This window comes from Triticum urartu, chromosome 6A (genome assembly GCF_056163025.1).
Source record: "Triticum urartu cultivar PI428250 chromosome 6A, HENAU_Tu73, whole genome shotgun sequence".
Classification (NCBI taxonomy): Eukaryota; Viridiplantae; Streptophyta; class Magnoliopsida; order Poales; family Poaceae; genus Triticum; species Triticum urartu.
The window spans coordinates 32,040,893-32,057,616 of record NC_141878.1 but is presented as its reverse complement, the minus strand read 5'-3'; the positions used below and the strand labels follow the sequence as shown (position 1 = coordinate 32,057,616).

Genomic DNA, 16,724 nt, shown 5'->3' with positions numbered 1-16,724 from the left:
GCCGTCTCGTGTGCATTTTGCCGCCAATTTGATGCAAAGAGCGTCAAATAGGGGCTCCCGGCACCTTCTGCGCCAGTTAATGTGCATTTCATTAACTGGCGCCAGTTAATGTGCATTTCTGTGGAACTCGTCAGTTCCCCTCCCGTTAGGGTTTGCTATCCTCTCGGCGACGGCGTCGCCCTCGCCGTAGAGATCTGAACTCCCTTGCCCCTCTCTCCGCCGGCGGCTCCTGGGGCCACGGGGAACGGGATCGCTAGGGAACAAGCACCGCCCGTGGATCGCAACACCCCCGGGCCAGAGAAACCATGGGCAAGGCTTCATCAAGCTCGGGACAGGCCATCACCGACCTTGAAGCAATGATGGAGGAGCTAGGTTTGAAGGAAGAAGATCTGCAGGACGTGGTAGTCGAGGATGACGAGCTGCCTAAGGAGGCGACAAGATGGATGGCTCTTGCTAGGGTACATACAGATAAATCCTATAGCCAATATTGGTTTTTCAGAAACATGAGGGTGGCTTGGGATTTGGCACAAGATGTGAAGTTTAGACCCCTTGAGGACAATCTCTATTCGCTGCAATTTGCGTGCCTAGGTGATTGGGAACGGGTAATGGGAGAAGGACCATGGAAATTCAAAGGGAAGGCCGTCGTTCTGGAGACATACAACGGATTCACGAAACCATCACTGATCGAGCTCAACAAGATTGATATATGGATCCAAATCCATGACCTACCAGATGGTTTCTTCTCAAAGGTCAAGGCACTGTCAGCAACGTGGGAGAATTCATATTTGCCGAGCCAAAATCTCAGGACTTTGAAGGGAATTTTGTTCGTGTACGTGTGAGGATTGACGTCACCAAGCCCCTCAAGAACGCAGTCTCGCTAGTGGTTAAGAAGAAGAATTCAGTTGAACGAGTAATCTTCAGAGCGAAGTACGAACGGTTACCTGATTGGTGCGCTGTTTGTGGAAACCTTGGGCATCTGTTCAAGGAGTGTGGCGACGGGGTTCATCCCCCGAAAGCGCTGGTCTTCAAGGATCTTAAGGCCACTTGGTTCAGAGGTCCAGGTAGAGGACCGGGAGAAGGCAGTGGGACAAGAGGAGGGCGAGGCAGAGGCCGTGGTGGCAGAAGTGGGGGACGCACAGGCTCCCAGTACAACCCAGATGATTATGAGGATGAAAGCAGTGAGTATTCAGGCAGGGACGTGGCAATGGATGAAACAGATGGGAACAAGAAAAGGGGAGCACCGGCAAGTGCAGATCCGAAGAGTACCCAGATCGTCCCAGCTCCAACTAGTCAGGTCAACAGTATGCTTCTCCTGCCGCCAAGTGAGAACCCTAGCAGTCCCCCGCCGAAGCAGGATCCAAAGAGGAACAAACCAAGTCCACCGACCCCTCCGAAGAGCACAACTACTACCAACAACTTTGGTGCGCGTTTGGCGGGCTCCCAAGGGGAGTCGCGCCGAGCGAAATGAGTCTTCTATGTTGGAATTGTCGCGGGGCCGGCAAGCCCGCGACAATTCGTGAGCTTCGTGATCTAACGAGGCAACTTGCCCCCTCTATAGTTTGTATCCTTGAAACCCAAATAGAGGGATCGAGAGTTGAAAATTTGGTAGGTTCATTAGGTTTCAATAAAAGTTTTGCTGTGAGTAGTAATGGTAGAAGTGGAGACTTGGTATTTTCTGGAATGAAGAAATAAAGCTTGAAGTTGTGGGTTACTCTGAGTACCATATTGATGTGATTGTGGATGATTTGGTTGAAACAAAAAATAGACTAACCTTTGTCTATGGGGAAGCCCAGGTTCCTGAGAGATACAGGACATGGGATACACTGAAAGGAATTGTGGGGGCCAACAATCTGCCCTGGTTTGTCCTAGGCGATTTCAATGAAGTGCTTCACCTACATGAGCATGACGGTGTGGGCAACCGTAGCCAGGCGCAGATGGACGCTTTTCGGGACGCGCTGGATACGTGTGGCCTTTCAGACATCGGCTACAAGGGAATACCATGGACTTTCGAAAAAAAGGTCGCAGGTGGCTCTTACACAAGAGTGAGATTGGATCGTTGTGTGGCTAGTCCAGCGGCAATGCTTGCCTTTCCGGAAGCAAGTTTGGAGCACAAAACCGCAGCTACTTCCGATCACGTAGCAATCTATCTACGTTTGCATGAGTCCACATGCAGGCGGGGCCCCTGGTCATTGAAGTATGAACTTTGCTGGGAGAGGGATCCATCACTGTCCAACGTGATAGAGACGGGCTGGTCACAAACTCCCGGGGAAACAGCGGACGGGCTGCGACAAAAGATGCATGCGTTGTCAGGGAATCTCGCTGCATGGGACAGAAATCAGTTCGGCAATGTTCGTCAGGAGATTGCAAAATTGAAAAAGGAGCTACAGGCAATGCGGGAGACCCAAGGACGATCCGGACCCAGCGGTGCAGAGACAAAAATCTTGGATCGCCTAGTGGAACTGTACCATCGCGAGGAAATCCTTTGGCGTCAAAGGGCAAGGTTAGATTGGTTAATGCATGGGGACAAAAACACTTACTTCTTTCATCTACGTGCTAGCAGGCGTCGGAGGAAAAATCAAATCAGAAGCTTGGAAAGACCGGACGGCCAGCTGACTGATAACCCAATCGAGATGGAGCCTATGACAAGGGATTTTTACAAAAATCTGTATACCTCAGAAGGGGTATCGGATATGGACCGGGTCCTGTCTACGGTTCCACGTAAAGTGACAGCGGACATGAATACTCAGCTTAACGCACCGTACACTGAAGATGAGGTTAAATGCGCTCTATTTCAGATGTTCCCACTAAAGCGCCGGGACCTGACGGATTCCCGGCCCACTTTTTTCAGCGTCACTGGGAAGTTTGCAGTTTAGATGTGACCAAGGTAGTTTTACGAATAGTTGATGGCACAGAATCAGCTTCATGCATAAATGACACCATCCTGGTCCTAATCCCGAAAGTGAAGAACCCGTCACAACTATCACAGTTCCGTCCAATAAGTCTATGCAACGTTCTATATAAAATAGCATCCAAGGTAATCTCTAATCGTTTGAAGCTAATTTTACTGGAGATTATTTCAGAGGAGCAATCAGCTTTTGTTTCAGGGAGGTTGATCACGGATAATATCATCACAGCTTATGAGTGTTTGCACTTCATGAAGAGAAACAAGGCAAAGAAACATCAATCGTGTGCACTAAAACTTGATATGATGAAAGCGTATGATCGGGTGGAGTGGCCCTATCTGAAAGCGATCATGTTAAAGCTCGATTTTGCGGAAAGATGGGTGAGTATCGTTATGAGCTTGGTGACCACAGTCAAGTTTTCTGTTATGTTCAATGGGACAAAGCTTGAAGAATTTACGCCATCACGAGGAATCAGACAAGGGGATCCAATTTCCCCGTACTTGTTCTTGCTAGCAGCAGAGGGCCTTTCGTGCCTGTTAAAATCTAAGAGAGAGTCATCCAACTTAAGTGGTCTACAAGTGGCAGCTTCCGCACCACACGTGAACCATCTTTTATTCGCTGATGACAGCCTGCTGTTTTTCAAGGCAAATAGTATGGGTGGCAATGAGGTGAACCAGCTCTTGGACACATATTGTCAAGCCACGGGGCAACGAGTGAATTATGCAAAATCTTCCATTTATTTCAGCAAGGGAGTGCCTGAAAGCACAAGGAATGACATAAAGGCTGTTTTGAATGTTCCAAATGAGACCCTCAATGAGAAGTATCTGGGGATGCCCTCTGACGTTGGTAGTTCCAAAAACGGAGCTTTCAAATATCTAAAGGATCGCCTCTGGAGTAAAATCCAAGGCTGGTTTGAGAACACCATGTCAATGGCAGGGAAGGAAGTGCTAGTTAAAGCTGTGGCCCAAGCTGTCCCTGTTTATTCGATGTCATGCTTTAAACTACCTAGAGGTTTGTGTGAGCACTTGAACATGTTGATAAGGAAATTTTGGTGGGGAAGCAAGGAGGGAAAGAGGAAGCCACATTGGGTATCTTCGAAAACCATGACACGGCCTAAAGGTATGGGGGGTCTGGGTTTCAAAGACATTGAGATTTTCAACTTGGCGCTGCTAGCTAAGCAGGCCTGGCGGCTGCTACAGAACCAGGATTCTCTTAGTGCTAGGATTTTAAAAAGTGTATACTACCCTAACACTGCCATATTGCATGCGCCTTTGAGTTCACATTCTAGCCAGATATGGAGAGCTGTAGTAGAAGGCTGAGACATCTTGAAGCAAGGTCTGATCAGAAGAGTCGGCAATGGTGAAACAACTGACATATGGATGGATAATTGGATACCTCGTGATCATATGTTGAGACCCTATGGAAGCTTGCTGCCCAACCCGCCTGTACTGGTATCTGATCTAATCAACTCCACAAACGCGTCATGGGACATCCAAAAGCTCCAACAAGTTTTCATGCCAATGGATATCCAGTCTATTGTCCAGATCCCGATTTGCACGCGAAATATAAGCGACTTTTGGGCGTGGCACTTTGAAAACAGTGGAAGTTTCTCGGTCAAGTCTGCCTACAGGATGTTGGTTTCAACGATCCAACGAAGGGAGGCTTGGCTTGAAGAACGCCCTGGTTCCTCGAACATGTCGGCGGAAGAAGGCTCCTGGAAAACCTTATGGAAGACGCCTGTCCCTTCCAAGATAAGAATGTTTCTATGGCGCCTGTCGAAGAATTCACTTCCAACAGAAGATGTGCGCTCCCACAGAAAAATGACGGAAACTACGTGCTGTGGACTATGCGGGGCAGAAGACTCGTGGAGGCATTCGCTTATTAATTGCACTGTCGCGAGATGCACATGGGCACTGGTGGATGAGGAGTTAGCGCAGCACCTAATAAGCACAACGGAACCGAACGCAAAGCAATGGCTTTTCACACTCATGGAAACCCTGCAGCACCATCAGTTCGTGCTCATCGCTGTAACGTTATGGGCAATATGGTCCTCTAGGCGCAAAGCAATACATGAGGGCATTTTTCATTCACCACAAGCGACTCATTTGTTTATCAAAAGATTTATATCTGAGCTTGACATGTGCAAGGAAAGTCGCCCAGCAGCGCATGCATCTTCCGCAAGAGGGCCAAGACGATCACCAAGAATACCGCCACCGGGTTTTGCAAAGATCCATGTGGACGCGGGAGTTCGTTCGGGTAGAAGAGGATCAGCGGCGGCAGTCTGCAGGGATAGACAAGGGAATTTCTTAGCAAGTTCATCATTGGTGATCCAAGGTCTTGATGATCCAGCCACCCTTGAAGCGATCGCATGTCGTGAGGCACTGGCGTTAGCCGAGGACTTGCATCTACAGAGCTTCCTTGTGGCATCGGACTCAAGACAGGTTATCTCAGATATCAACAAGAATGCTCGGGGGAGATATGGTGCAATCATTAGCGAGATTCGCCTTCAGGCAGAACAATTTCAATGTCTTTTTACTTTTGAACGTAGGGAAGTGAATGTAGAAGCTCATAGTTTAGCTAAATTTTCTTTGTCTCTAGACCCGGGACGCCATTTCTAGTTTGGCCAATCCCATGATCTAAACCGTATCCCACATGTTGTGGATTTTGATGAATAAAGACTAGTTCTACCCCTCAAAAAAAAAAAGAAGTTAATGTGCATTTCTTTAACTGGCGCCAGAAAGCGTCTGAATTGGACGGCCCATCTAAAGGTGCAGTGGGAGAAAGCTTCCTAGCCTGTAGTTTTTTCTTTTTTCTATTGATGAACTTTTTAAAAATATGTGAACATTTTTGCAAAATCAATGAACTTGTTTTTCAAAAGTCATGAACTAATAGTAATTGCCTTGTTGAAAAGCTGAATCAAATTGTGAGCTATTTTCGAATAATGATTTTTTCCCCAAAATCTATGAACTTTTTTCAAATTTGTGATTCTTTTGTCAAATCAATTTTTTCAGATTTCATTAACTTTTTTATATTGCTATTTTTTTGTTAACTTCTTTAAAGAATGATTTTTTTCGAAATCCATAGTCAACGGACCATCGGACAAACAAATCAACCAGTCAAACAATGGAACAGGAGAAAGAGGGGGGGGGGGGGGGGGGGGGGTAGGCGAGCAAACTCGTGTTTCTGGGCCTCCGCATACATGGGCACGCGTGAGTGAGATCTCTCTTTTGCTGCGCTGAAGGTGTGGAATAGGAGCCGCCTCTTCCAACTCAAGTTGAGCGATACATACCTTTGCCCGCAGGGCACCCCTATGTCTTGCTTATAGCAAGACGTATGGAACCATTCCGGGCGAGATGGGCCAGGCCAGGCGCGCACGAGGCCACAAACCACAATTAGTTTTTCCTATTTCTTTTCATGTTTTTTGTTTTTATATTTTGTGTTCCTTTTCTGCTTTTGTTTATACTCCCAAATATTATGAATATATATTTTAAAAAACTTACATAAACCATTTGAAAATGTTAAATGTATATGGAGAAAATGTTTCTCTTGTATATACAAAAGTTGATCATGTATTTTAAAAAATATAAATCAAGCATTGGGAAAAATCATAATGAAGTATTTGAAAATTTTAATCAAGCATATGAAAAATGTTAAATGTCTATAAAAATGTTTTTCATGTATACGGAAAATATATTTTAAAAACACATTTTTTTTAAAACAGTAAGTTTTACTTCCACAATAAAAATGAAAATTAATGCACGAGAATGGAAACAGTAAGAACCGAGAAAGAATCAATGAAAACAAAGAAACCCAGTGAAACCCAAGAAAGAAACCAAGAAAAACAAAGAGAAATAAAGAAGGAAGAAAAAACCTTATTTTAAAAGAATGAGAGGAAAAAAGGAAGCAGTACTACTTTTATTTTTGAACATTATTTTAAAAAAAGCAATACTCCTTCATGTATTTTTAAGAAGGAAGAAGAAGAAAAAGAATGAGAGAAAAAAGGAAATAAGAAGAGGAAGAAAGGAGAAGAAAAGGAGAGGAAGAAGAGGAGAAATAAATAAGAAAAGGAAAAAAGAAGAAAAAAAAAGAGGAGAAGAAGAAAAAAAATAGAAATATTCTATTTTTTTTTCTTCTTCTCCTCTATTCCTTTCTTCTTCTCCTCTATTCCTTTCTTCTTCTTTTTTCTTCGATCTTCTCCTCTATTCCTTTCTTCTTCTCCTCTTTTTATTTGTTCTTCGTCTTCTTATTTTTTATCGGATATGTCGTTGTCGATATACCCCGTGTCCCGATAACTTGAACACGAGGGGGGGGGGGGTTCGACCTACCCCCTCCCCGATAATATTATTTTCCCATGTATGTATGCAAAAGTTACATTTTTAAAAAAGTTTTATATATCTAGCTAGGAAAGGAAGAAGAAGAAAAAGAATGAGAGGAAAAAGGAAAATAAGAAGAGGAAGAAAGGAGAAGAATAGGAGAGGAAGAAGAGGAGAAATAAATAAGAAGAAGAAAAAAGAAGACAAAGAAGAGGAGAAGAAGAAAGGAATAGAGGAGGAGAAGAGAAAATAAAATATTCTATTTTCTCTTCTCCTCCTCTATTTCTTTCTTCTTATATTCTATTTTCTCTTCTCCTCCTCTATTTTCTCTTCTCCTCCTCTATTCCTTTCTTCTTCTCCTCTTTTCTTCTTTTTTTCTTCAATCTTCTCCTCTGTTAATATCTTCTTATCCTCTTTTTATTTTCTTCTTCGTCTTCTTATTTTTTATCGGATATGTCGTTGTCGTTATACCCCGTGTCCCGATAACTTCAACATGAGGGGGGGGGGGGGGGGGTTCGACCTACCCCCTCCCCGATAACATTATTTTCCCATGTATGTTTGTCGTCGTTGTCGATATAACCCCCTCCCGGATAACTTCGACCGTGATAACTTGTACCACGGGAGCACCCCCCGGCCCTCTCGCTCGACCAAAACTCTCGAGGACACCCAAACCCTAGAAAAAACGATTCCGGTCTCCTACCCCCTTCCTGCCGCGCCCCTGCCCTTGAAGCGTTGCCGAGGCCACCCCAAACCCGGAATAAGCTAGTTCTACATTTGGCACTAATATATCCACATGCTGTCATGTTTGTGTAATAATTTCCATGTTGTAATATTTGCAGAAACAATGGAGTTCGGACGAGACGAGGAACAAGAACAGGTGTTGGGGGACATAATCTTAGCCGGAGGTGATGTCATGTCGTATCTTAACGACAATGATGGTCTGGAAGCAGAACAGGGTGAAGAAGAAGCAGGCTACGGTGATCGAAGAATGGAGGAGGAAAGACATGATTATGATGGCTCCGGTGACCCAATGCTGGTGCAAGACGGAGCCCGTGGTGACGGCTCCGGTGACCGAACAGAGTCCGGCCAGGTAAATCTATTAGTTAAGTCTGTGATGACTAGCTAATTGACGCATTCATTGTTTTGGTATGTACACATATTAATTAACTCTCGTCTAATTCTTCTTTTCTCTAGCCCTCCAGATCGAGCACAACTGCGGTAAAGAGACGAGGCCCGAAGAAAAAGTTGCGCTCGGATGAAAGGTATAAGATCATAGAAATCGCGCGCGATGGCATGCCGATTGAACCCATCCGGACAAAGGAAGCATTTGCTGCTCAGTGCGGGGTTCTTGTTGGGGACAAGATCCCGATCAGCATCCAGCAATGGTGTAAGTCTAAGAACCAAGACTCTGAGATGTCTTATGTCAATGATATGCAGAAAGATGATCTTTGGACTGAGCTGAAGGCAAATTTCACCCTACCGCCAGAGGAGGATCCGGAGAAGCCAGTTAAAGAGCAATTAATCAAGTCTCATGCTCTTAAAAAGATGGCAGACCTATTCAGGAGGTGGAAGAATGAGCTGAAAACGTTTGTCGACAAAGAAGAGACACCGGAATTCATCGGCAGATATGAGAAGATTAGAGATCACTTACCCGCATTTGTGGCCTACAAGACATTGGAAAAGAGTAAGAAGATGTCGGCGACAAACAAGAAAAATGCTGCAAAGAAGAAGCTTCACCATCGCACGGGGTCAGGTGGCTACCTCAAAGCCCGGCCTAAGTGGGCCAAGGCTGAGAATGATCTGCTTGATAAAGGGATCGAACCAGAGACAATGAACTGGCCAGACCGTTGCCGGACTTGGTTCTTCGGGGCTGGCGGAACCTTGGACCCTGTATCAGGGAAATGTGTTTGGACGGATGAGCAAATGAATATACCAGTCAAGAAGCTAAAGCACTATATCGATGCAGCGCAGCAAGGGACGTTCATTCCAGACAGAGAGAACGACGATCTCACAATGGTCCTCGGGAATCCTGAGCACCCTGGACGGACACAAGGCACGCCAGGCTCCGTTCCGTGGAATGCTGGTTTTTTGGATGCAGGCGGTTACAAATGCTAGGAGAGGAGGAAAAAAGTGGAGCATGCCCAAATTCAGGTGCTGCACGCAAGGTTACAAGCGATAGAGGAACGAGAAGCAAATCACAGCAAGCGACCTGCCGAAGCTTCCCTCGAAGCTACCCCGCCATCTCAGCGGAGAAGCAGCGTGGCTTCCGCCGAGCTGCTTCAGCCGGAGCATGTCTTGACGGCTCCTGCCAGCTATCCCGTGGATGCTATCACGGAGTCTCAAAATTGCCACCTTATGACGCAATGGATGAATTTGAAGGTCAAGGCGGTTGTTGGCTCTGTTTTTCCTACTGAACCCGGCGCAACTTTTCACTGCCGGCCGATTCCAGAAGGATATGCTAGGGTGATGGTGGATGAAATAACGGAGGGATTTGAGGACCTCCAGCTTGACCACCCTACCGGTGAAGGGGAGACTCGGCTGGGTTCTGCTCTGAAGACTCCATGCCTATGGCGGAAGGAGCTCATCAACCTTCCGAACTGGACTCCTCCGCCTCCTCCTCCTCCTTCGGCGAGTCAGGGCACTCTGCCTCCTCCACCGCTTCCTCCTCCGGCGAGTGACGATCAGGGCACTCGGCCTCCTTCTCCGACGCGTGGCGGCACTCCGCCTCCTTCTCTGCCTGCGCCGGCGCGCCTGAGCAGCCAGCCTCCTCCTTCTCCGCCTCGTCAGCAAGGGCGGAAGAGACCCGCCGCCGCTCCGGCTGCTCCGGCGCGTCGTAGTCCTTCTCCTCCGCCTCGTAAGCAAGGAAAGAAGACAGCCGCAGCCGCTCCGTCTACTCTGCCGGCGTCTAGCAGTACAGCCAGAGGCGGGAGGCAATACAGATTCGGTCCTTCTCTGAAGACTCCAGAGAAGTTACCATACGAGAGGACCCCGGAGGAGAACGCCAAGATCGCGTGAGCCGAAGTGAGGAACTTCTTTGAAGGGGTGAAAGCAAAGAAACATCCACCTTCGGAGGAGAAGGTAGATCCAGTGAAAGCGAAGCGCACTCTGGCTGCCCTGAAAAAACCAGCAAAGTCTCCGCCGAAAGGCAACTATGACCGCATTATTGCAAAGTCATTTGTCGAAGCGGAGCGGTCGGGAAGTACTGTCAGTGATCAAAGGTTAAAAGAACGATGAGCTGGGAAAAAAATTCCCCAGCTCGGCGAACAAGAGAACCAATCGTGCCCCCCGCTCAAGGTGCCTACTAATGATCCGAGGATGGTGCCCGGTTATAGCAATCTTGGAGATTACCTGCCCGATGGTGTACGTTATGAGTTCTTGGAGGTGGAGGAACACAAATACGAGTACGGGAAGCCTCTCGTCAAAGATGAAAGATCTCTAACAACGATGATGTGAAGGTTCCGTGATTGGTACATGAAAACCTGCAGAGAGTCTGGGGGGAGGAATACTTTGACGCTGAGAGTTAGAGAGGAGCATGACCTCGTTGGAATTGAACTGTTGAATGTTCCATTTGAGGAGTTCTTCCAGTTTTTCAATCAAAAGGCCCTCGATAAAGCAACAGTCACTTGCTACTGTCTGTAAGTAGTACTACTTCTGTCATTAAGTCTCTCTATATAGGTCAGCTCTTTCATTGCATGTACTTATAATTATCCTCACTATATTATGCAGATTGAAGATCGCCGAATTGAAGAAAAGACAAATCGGCGATATTGGGTTCATTAACACAAATCTCATAGATGCAACTGAGGTTAAATATCGTGCCAAAGATACCGAGGCCAACTTGCTACGATCGTTGGTAATAAATGAAAACAAAGATATAATACTCTTTCCTTACAACTTCAAGTGAGTGTTACTGTCTTGTGCATATTCGGTTTCCCTTATTAGTCCAGGTTATAGTAATGTAATTGATGAGTTATGCATGCGTGCGCAGGTTCCACTATATTCTCCTAGAGATTAAGCTTGAGCAGGGACTAGTAACCGTCTTAGACTCGAGACGAAAAGATCCTCAGGACTATGCGGACATGACTCAAATGCTCGAGAAGTAAGTTAAATCGATCATTATCCACCATATCAGCAACTTTGTTCATTTCCTGATATCAAGTAATTGTTTTCTTTGTCTGGCAGGGTTTGGAGAAAATTCACCAAAAGAGCTCCGGAACTGCTGAAAAAGCTGCAATTTAGACACCCGAAAGTAAGTACTATAGTAACATGTTCCACGCATCTCCTAGTGATTCAAGCGCTAGTTTCATCAATACCATTTGCCATGCTTGCTTATCAGTTTGATTGACCTCTATTTCTTGTAAAGTGGTTGTGGCAGGAACAAGGGAATGATTTCTGTGAATACTACGTTTGCGAGTCCATCCGCCACACGACCTGTGAACGGGGCTACTCTGATGAACAATATGAAGTGCGTAAGCAATAATATTCACAATTTTATTTTATTACCATCATTTGTGTTGAGTTTCATTTATTCATATATATATATATGTGTGTGTGTGTGTATGTATGTATTGACCCCCTTGTTCAAATTTGATGTTTCGAATGCGGGATGAACTCCTAGCACCAGATCGTATGCGAGCAATTCAAGAGGAATTGGTGGCATTCTTCCTTGACCACGTGATCGCTGAAGACGGAGAATACTATGTGGACCCTGTGTTCATATATAATTAGGACATTAATTACATTGTAAGAGATAATTATTGTATATATGTAGCCGGTAGTGTCGGATAGATATACGAGAACTTGTTGTTCGACCAATCTCTCGGAGAAGGAGAGGTGGTCGATATCACTTCTCTCTGTATGCATATGTTAATGACGATCTTCTGTTTCCTTCATTTGCTTACTAGCTACCGTGTCTAGTCCTCTCTCTATATATGTATATATAGCGTCGACCAAGCACGGACATAAGAGAGGACACTTCTCTCTATTAATTAGCTAGCTAACACAATATATGAAACACCTAAATTAAACCCCCAAAACCCACAACCCTCCCCCCCTCCCCCTTAAAAAAACAAAACCCCAACCCCTGAAATGCTGACGCGTGGATGCCTATTGGTCCCGGTTGGTGCTACCAACCGGGACCAAAGGCCCTCCTGCCTGGGCTCGGCGCACCGGCCACGTGGAGGCCCATCTGTGCCGGTTCATGTAAGAACCGGGACTAAAGGGTTAGGGCATTAGTAACGACCCTTTAGTCCCGGTTCACAAACCGGGACAAAAGGCCCTTACCAACCGGGACGAATGGGGGTTTTTCTACTAGTGGCCATGTGTCAACAGTATGCCGACGGCCTTGCTATCGGCATGGATTCCCACCCATGCTGACGACTGTCTGCAGAAAACTAACACATGGCGGCCCCTGGTGCATCGTGGCTTGGAACTATGCCGACGGCCAAGCTCTTTGCATAGATTCCCACATAGTATACAACATAATCCTTTCAAGATTCTGATTAAAAACCATATAAAATTTGTCAAAACCAATGAAAGTATCTATTACTTATGATTTTAACAAAGTATAAGGACCTATATGTAAAAGTACACGCGATCACATTTGTAACACACTCAAAAATAAAAACAAACAAGATATTCATAATCTATGGAAATTCTACCCCAAACGATATACAATTTGTGTGTGTGTTTAAGTTTAGAAGAGTCAGATTTAAATTAACATAATTTTAATCAAAAAAGAAAATGATTTAAAATAAAATAAATAAATATTTAATCTATGCCGACGGCTGCCATCAGAGCCGTCAGCATTGATTTGACGGCGTCAGCCGACCCTTGGAGACCGGATTGCCAAGGCCGCTTATATGCCGACGATCTTTGTATACCGACGACAACCGTCGCCTTACATCAATCTATGCCGACGATGGCTGTCGACATAGATGGCGATGTGCCGACAGTTTTTCTTAGGCCGTTGACATAGATGAATATGCCGACGGCCCTGACAAAAAGCCGTCGGCATAGAAAAGGCCACCGGTATATTAGGTTACTCCGGTAGTGGAGGAAGCGGAAGAACAAGTAAAACCAATCAAATTCCGTGAGAATACAAATTAGTGAATGCAACAATTACACACATACATACATATAGACCACCATCCAATCCATCCTACACGTCCTCACGTTACAAGGCTAGAACACTGTACTAGCTAACCTTTGAGCTATCATGTCCATCATCCATTAATTGATCAATGGATCATGAACATATAACGTGCACGCATGTGTAAAGAAAAAGAAGAAAAATGGTATGCGTGGATCATGTGGCTACGCCGGGATGGGTAAGGTCGAAAGGAACTGCTCCACCTCGTAGTTGGTGTCGGCGTCGAAGACCCTCAGGCACATGGGTGGTTCCACGTTGCCTAGCGACAGCAACGACGACGGCAGCGACCAAATCCCGTCGCCGCAGATTAGCCCCGATGCCACCGCCGGCGCGAACATCTGCGCGTGCAGCCTGTCGGACCTGGACCACATGTAGAGTATCAAGCTCCCCACGCACATGTCGATGGTGAAGAAGGAGCCGAGGAAGAAGGGCACGGCCATGCCGAGCGCGCTGGGTATGTAGTCCCTGATCCACCACGTTTTGTTGTTGGCCACCTCCTTGAGCGCGCAGATGGCGATGGCGAGGATGAAGAAGGCGGCGCAGAACCTGAGGCAGTACTTGGGCAGCTGGTCCCAGCCGTTGGTGCCGAGGAGCGCGATGCCGCGGTAGATCTTGGCGTAGGGCGCCGGGTAGCCCTCGTCGTTGCCGATGTCGTAGGCCTGGTAGAAGATCCAGAAGACAGTGGGGGAGATGATGCAGCCGATCCCCGTGCCGATGACCTGGCTGACGAACATGGCGCGCGGGGAGGTGAGGGTGAGGTACCCCGTCTTGAAGTCCTGGATGAGGTCGGAGGCGGTGGAGACGATCCCCATCATGAGGCCGCAGGCGGCGAGGCCGGCGATGACCCCGCCGTCCTTGGCGCCGATGTTGGCGCCGAAGATGAAGATGGCGAGCTTGCCGTAGCTGCTGGAGAGGGACCAGTCGGTGAGGCCGGTGCCGTAGGCGTTGCAGAAGGCGAAGATGGGGGCGACGACGTAGGCCCAGACGACGTGCTTGGGCTTGAGCTGGCGGAAGATGTGCGGGATGGCGAGGACGGAGATGCCGGCGAGGGTGATGTAGGCGCCCACGGCGACGACGGTGGGGATCTGGTCCTTGAGGAAGATCTGCGTGCGGCGGCGGTCGTCGAAGCTGAGCGCCTGCCTCTCGTTGGCGCCCGCGAGGCCGGCGCCGGCGAAGGGGACCCCCGCGGTGTTGGCCTTGGCGCGGCCGGTGCGCTTGAGGTACATGTCGTAGGAGGTGCGGAAGAGGATGGAGAAGAAGTTGAAGAGGCCGTCGCCCATGATCATGGCGATGGAGATGAAGACCTGGTAGCCGTTGAGGCCGTGGAGGCTGCTGTTGGGGAGGTTGGCATCGTACCAGTCCCCCCTCTTGCTCTCGATGAAGGGCCACATGATCCCCCAGGAGATGATGCTCCCGATGAGCAGCGAGAAGTTGATGATGTAGGGGCAGATCATCCCCACCCCGACGTACGTCGCCGAGAAGTCGAAGTAGAAGCGCCGGTTGTAGGCCTCCATCCCGAACGTCGGGAAGGAGCCGAACCCGCACGAGTCCCCCGCCGTGTAGAACCACTGGAACATGGACCACAGGAAGCTCCCTAGAAACGACTTGAACAGGATCGACACCTGCTGCCTGCCATTGCCAACATGAAACAAACATACATATATTCCTACATCCGCCATTGCCGTACGTCGCCGGAGAAGAAGAAGGAACGTACTTGGCCTGGATGGCGCCTTGGGGCGTGTGGAAGCTGTTGATGAGGTGGGCGGTGGCGGAGCCGGAGGGGTAGGTGAGGCGGTAGCTAATGATCATGATCTTCCTCAGGGGCACGATGGAGAAGAGCCCCACGAAGCTGACGAGGAAGAGGTAAGCCATGACGCGCCACAGCGACGGCTCCTCGACGTTCATGGTGTTGTTGGCCTCGTCGAAGCCCTTGGCGATCTTGCGGCTCATGCCGAGGATGTAGGTGCCGAAGCCGCCGGAGAAGGCGATGCTGGAGCAGGAGATGACGCAGGTCTGCACCACCGTGTTCTCCTGCCGGGTGAAGGGCCGCGGGAAGACGCCGCAGCGCTCCAGCGCCGACGTCCACGTCTTCATCATGAAGAAGGCGAGCAGCCCCGCGGAGACGTTGAGGGACGGCACGATGCCGGAGGTGATGTTGAGCTTCATCACGATGAAGCTGAGGAAGGTGCCCAGCCCCGCGCTCACCACCACGGCGCGGACCGTGATCTGCTCGTTCCACGTCGGCAGGGTCTTGCCTTCGAACGCCTTCTCCAACGAGATCGCCTCCCGCGGTGGCACCGGGGCCGGCGCCGGCGCGGGGGCGGGGGCGGGGGCATCGCCCTCCCCTTGCTCCATCATAAATCACCTCCGGCCCTTCTCCCACGACGCCGGCCGCCCACCTGCCTGACTGTCGCTACAATCGATTGATATATATGTATATATGGACGCGCAAATTCTTGTTGTCTTCTCGATGAAAATTGCAATGCGATGTGATGGATGCAGTAATCCGGCCGGCCTCCTCGAGATCGACCGATCTTGTCGACGGATCAATGGTTTCCCCTCTCTCTACCTGCCACGGAGGGGCGCCGGAGATGGAGGGGATCGATGGATCGAAAGAGTGATTAGTCTTTTTTGCTGCTAATTATGATTGCCGATCGCTAAGACAAGAGAAATTTGGTGTGATGGATTTTCGTGTGGTCATGCTGTGAGGTGAAGCAGCGGGTGGTCGACAAGCCATCTCGTGCGCGCGCCAACGCCTAATTTTGGCAAAAAAATACACGAGCATCTAGGAGTATTAAACAGGCGCCTGAAAAAAATGGCGCGAGTCGAAAATCTAGAGCGTCGGATCATCAAACCAACGGCCATCCGATGCGCTAATGTTCCTCTAATCGTTGTTTAGATTAGTTGGAAGTTTTCGTAACAGGTTTAGGATTTTCGGAAGTCGCAGCTTGTTGCCCCTCGCATCATCATCGCGTCTCTAGAGAGGCCCTGACTCGGTCTCGTTGGGGTCGACGCTCCTTGCCGGCGTTCGTCATGTCACCCTGTTTTTTGACCTCATCCGAAAATCGACTGATGCCAATGAAATTTTCAGGCACAAAAGTTTTAGCAGAATCACAAGAATGTGGTACTTCGACATATTACCCTTGTTTATTAGTTGATAAAATGTATATATAACAGTACAAAATATTCAATATATTTTAGCAAAATTAGCAGTGTCGGATGAGCCAAAATTATATCCGACATGCTAATTAATCACTATTAAGCTACTTTGAATATTCAACAAATTAAAGTTTCTTGCTAGTTATTTTTCTCAGCCGAGATGGAACAAAGGAACAGCTAAACCTTTTTGGGGGATAG

At 47.9% G+C, this 16,724-nt stretch overlaps 1 protein-coding gene and 1 pseudogene across 1 annotated transcript; one reads left to right on the top strand and one right to left on the bottom strand.

Moving 5' to 3' along the window:
- The first annotated feature begins 8,647 nt into the window (after positions 1 to 8,647).
- LOC147963535 (uncharacterized) lies at positions 8,648 to 10,855 on the top strand (annotated as a pseudogene).
- Positions 10,856 to 13,289: 2,434 nt separating this feature from the next.
- LOC125514947 (putative metal-nicotianamine transporter YSL8) lies at positions 13,290 to 16,086 on the bottom strand. The gene is made up of 2 exons (XM_048680321.2): positions 15,082 to 16,086; positions 13,290 to 14,996 (listed from the first exon to the last, which is right to left on the bottom strand). Exons 1-2 carry the CDS (start codon positions 15,723 to 15,725, stop codon positions 13,532 to 13,534), a joined length of 2,109 nt encoding a protein of 702 aa, XP_048536278.1. The 5' UTR covers positions 15,726 to 16,086; the 3' UTR covers positions 13,290 to 13,531.
- Positions 16,087 to 16,724: the final 638 nt, after the last annotated feature.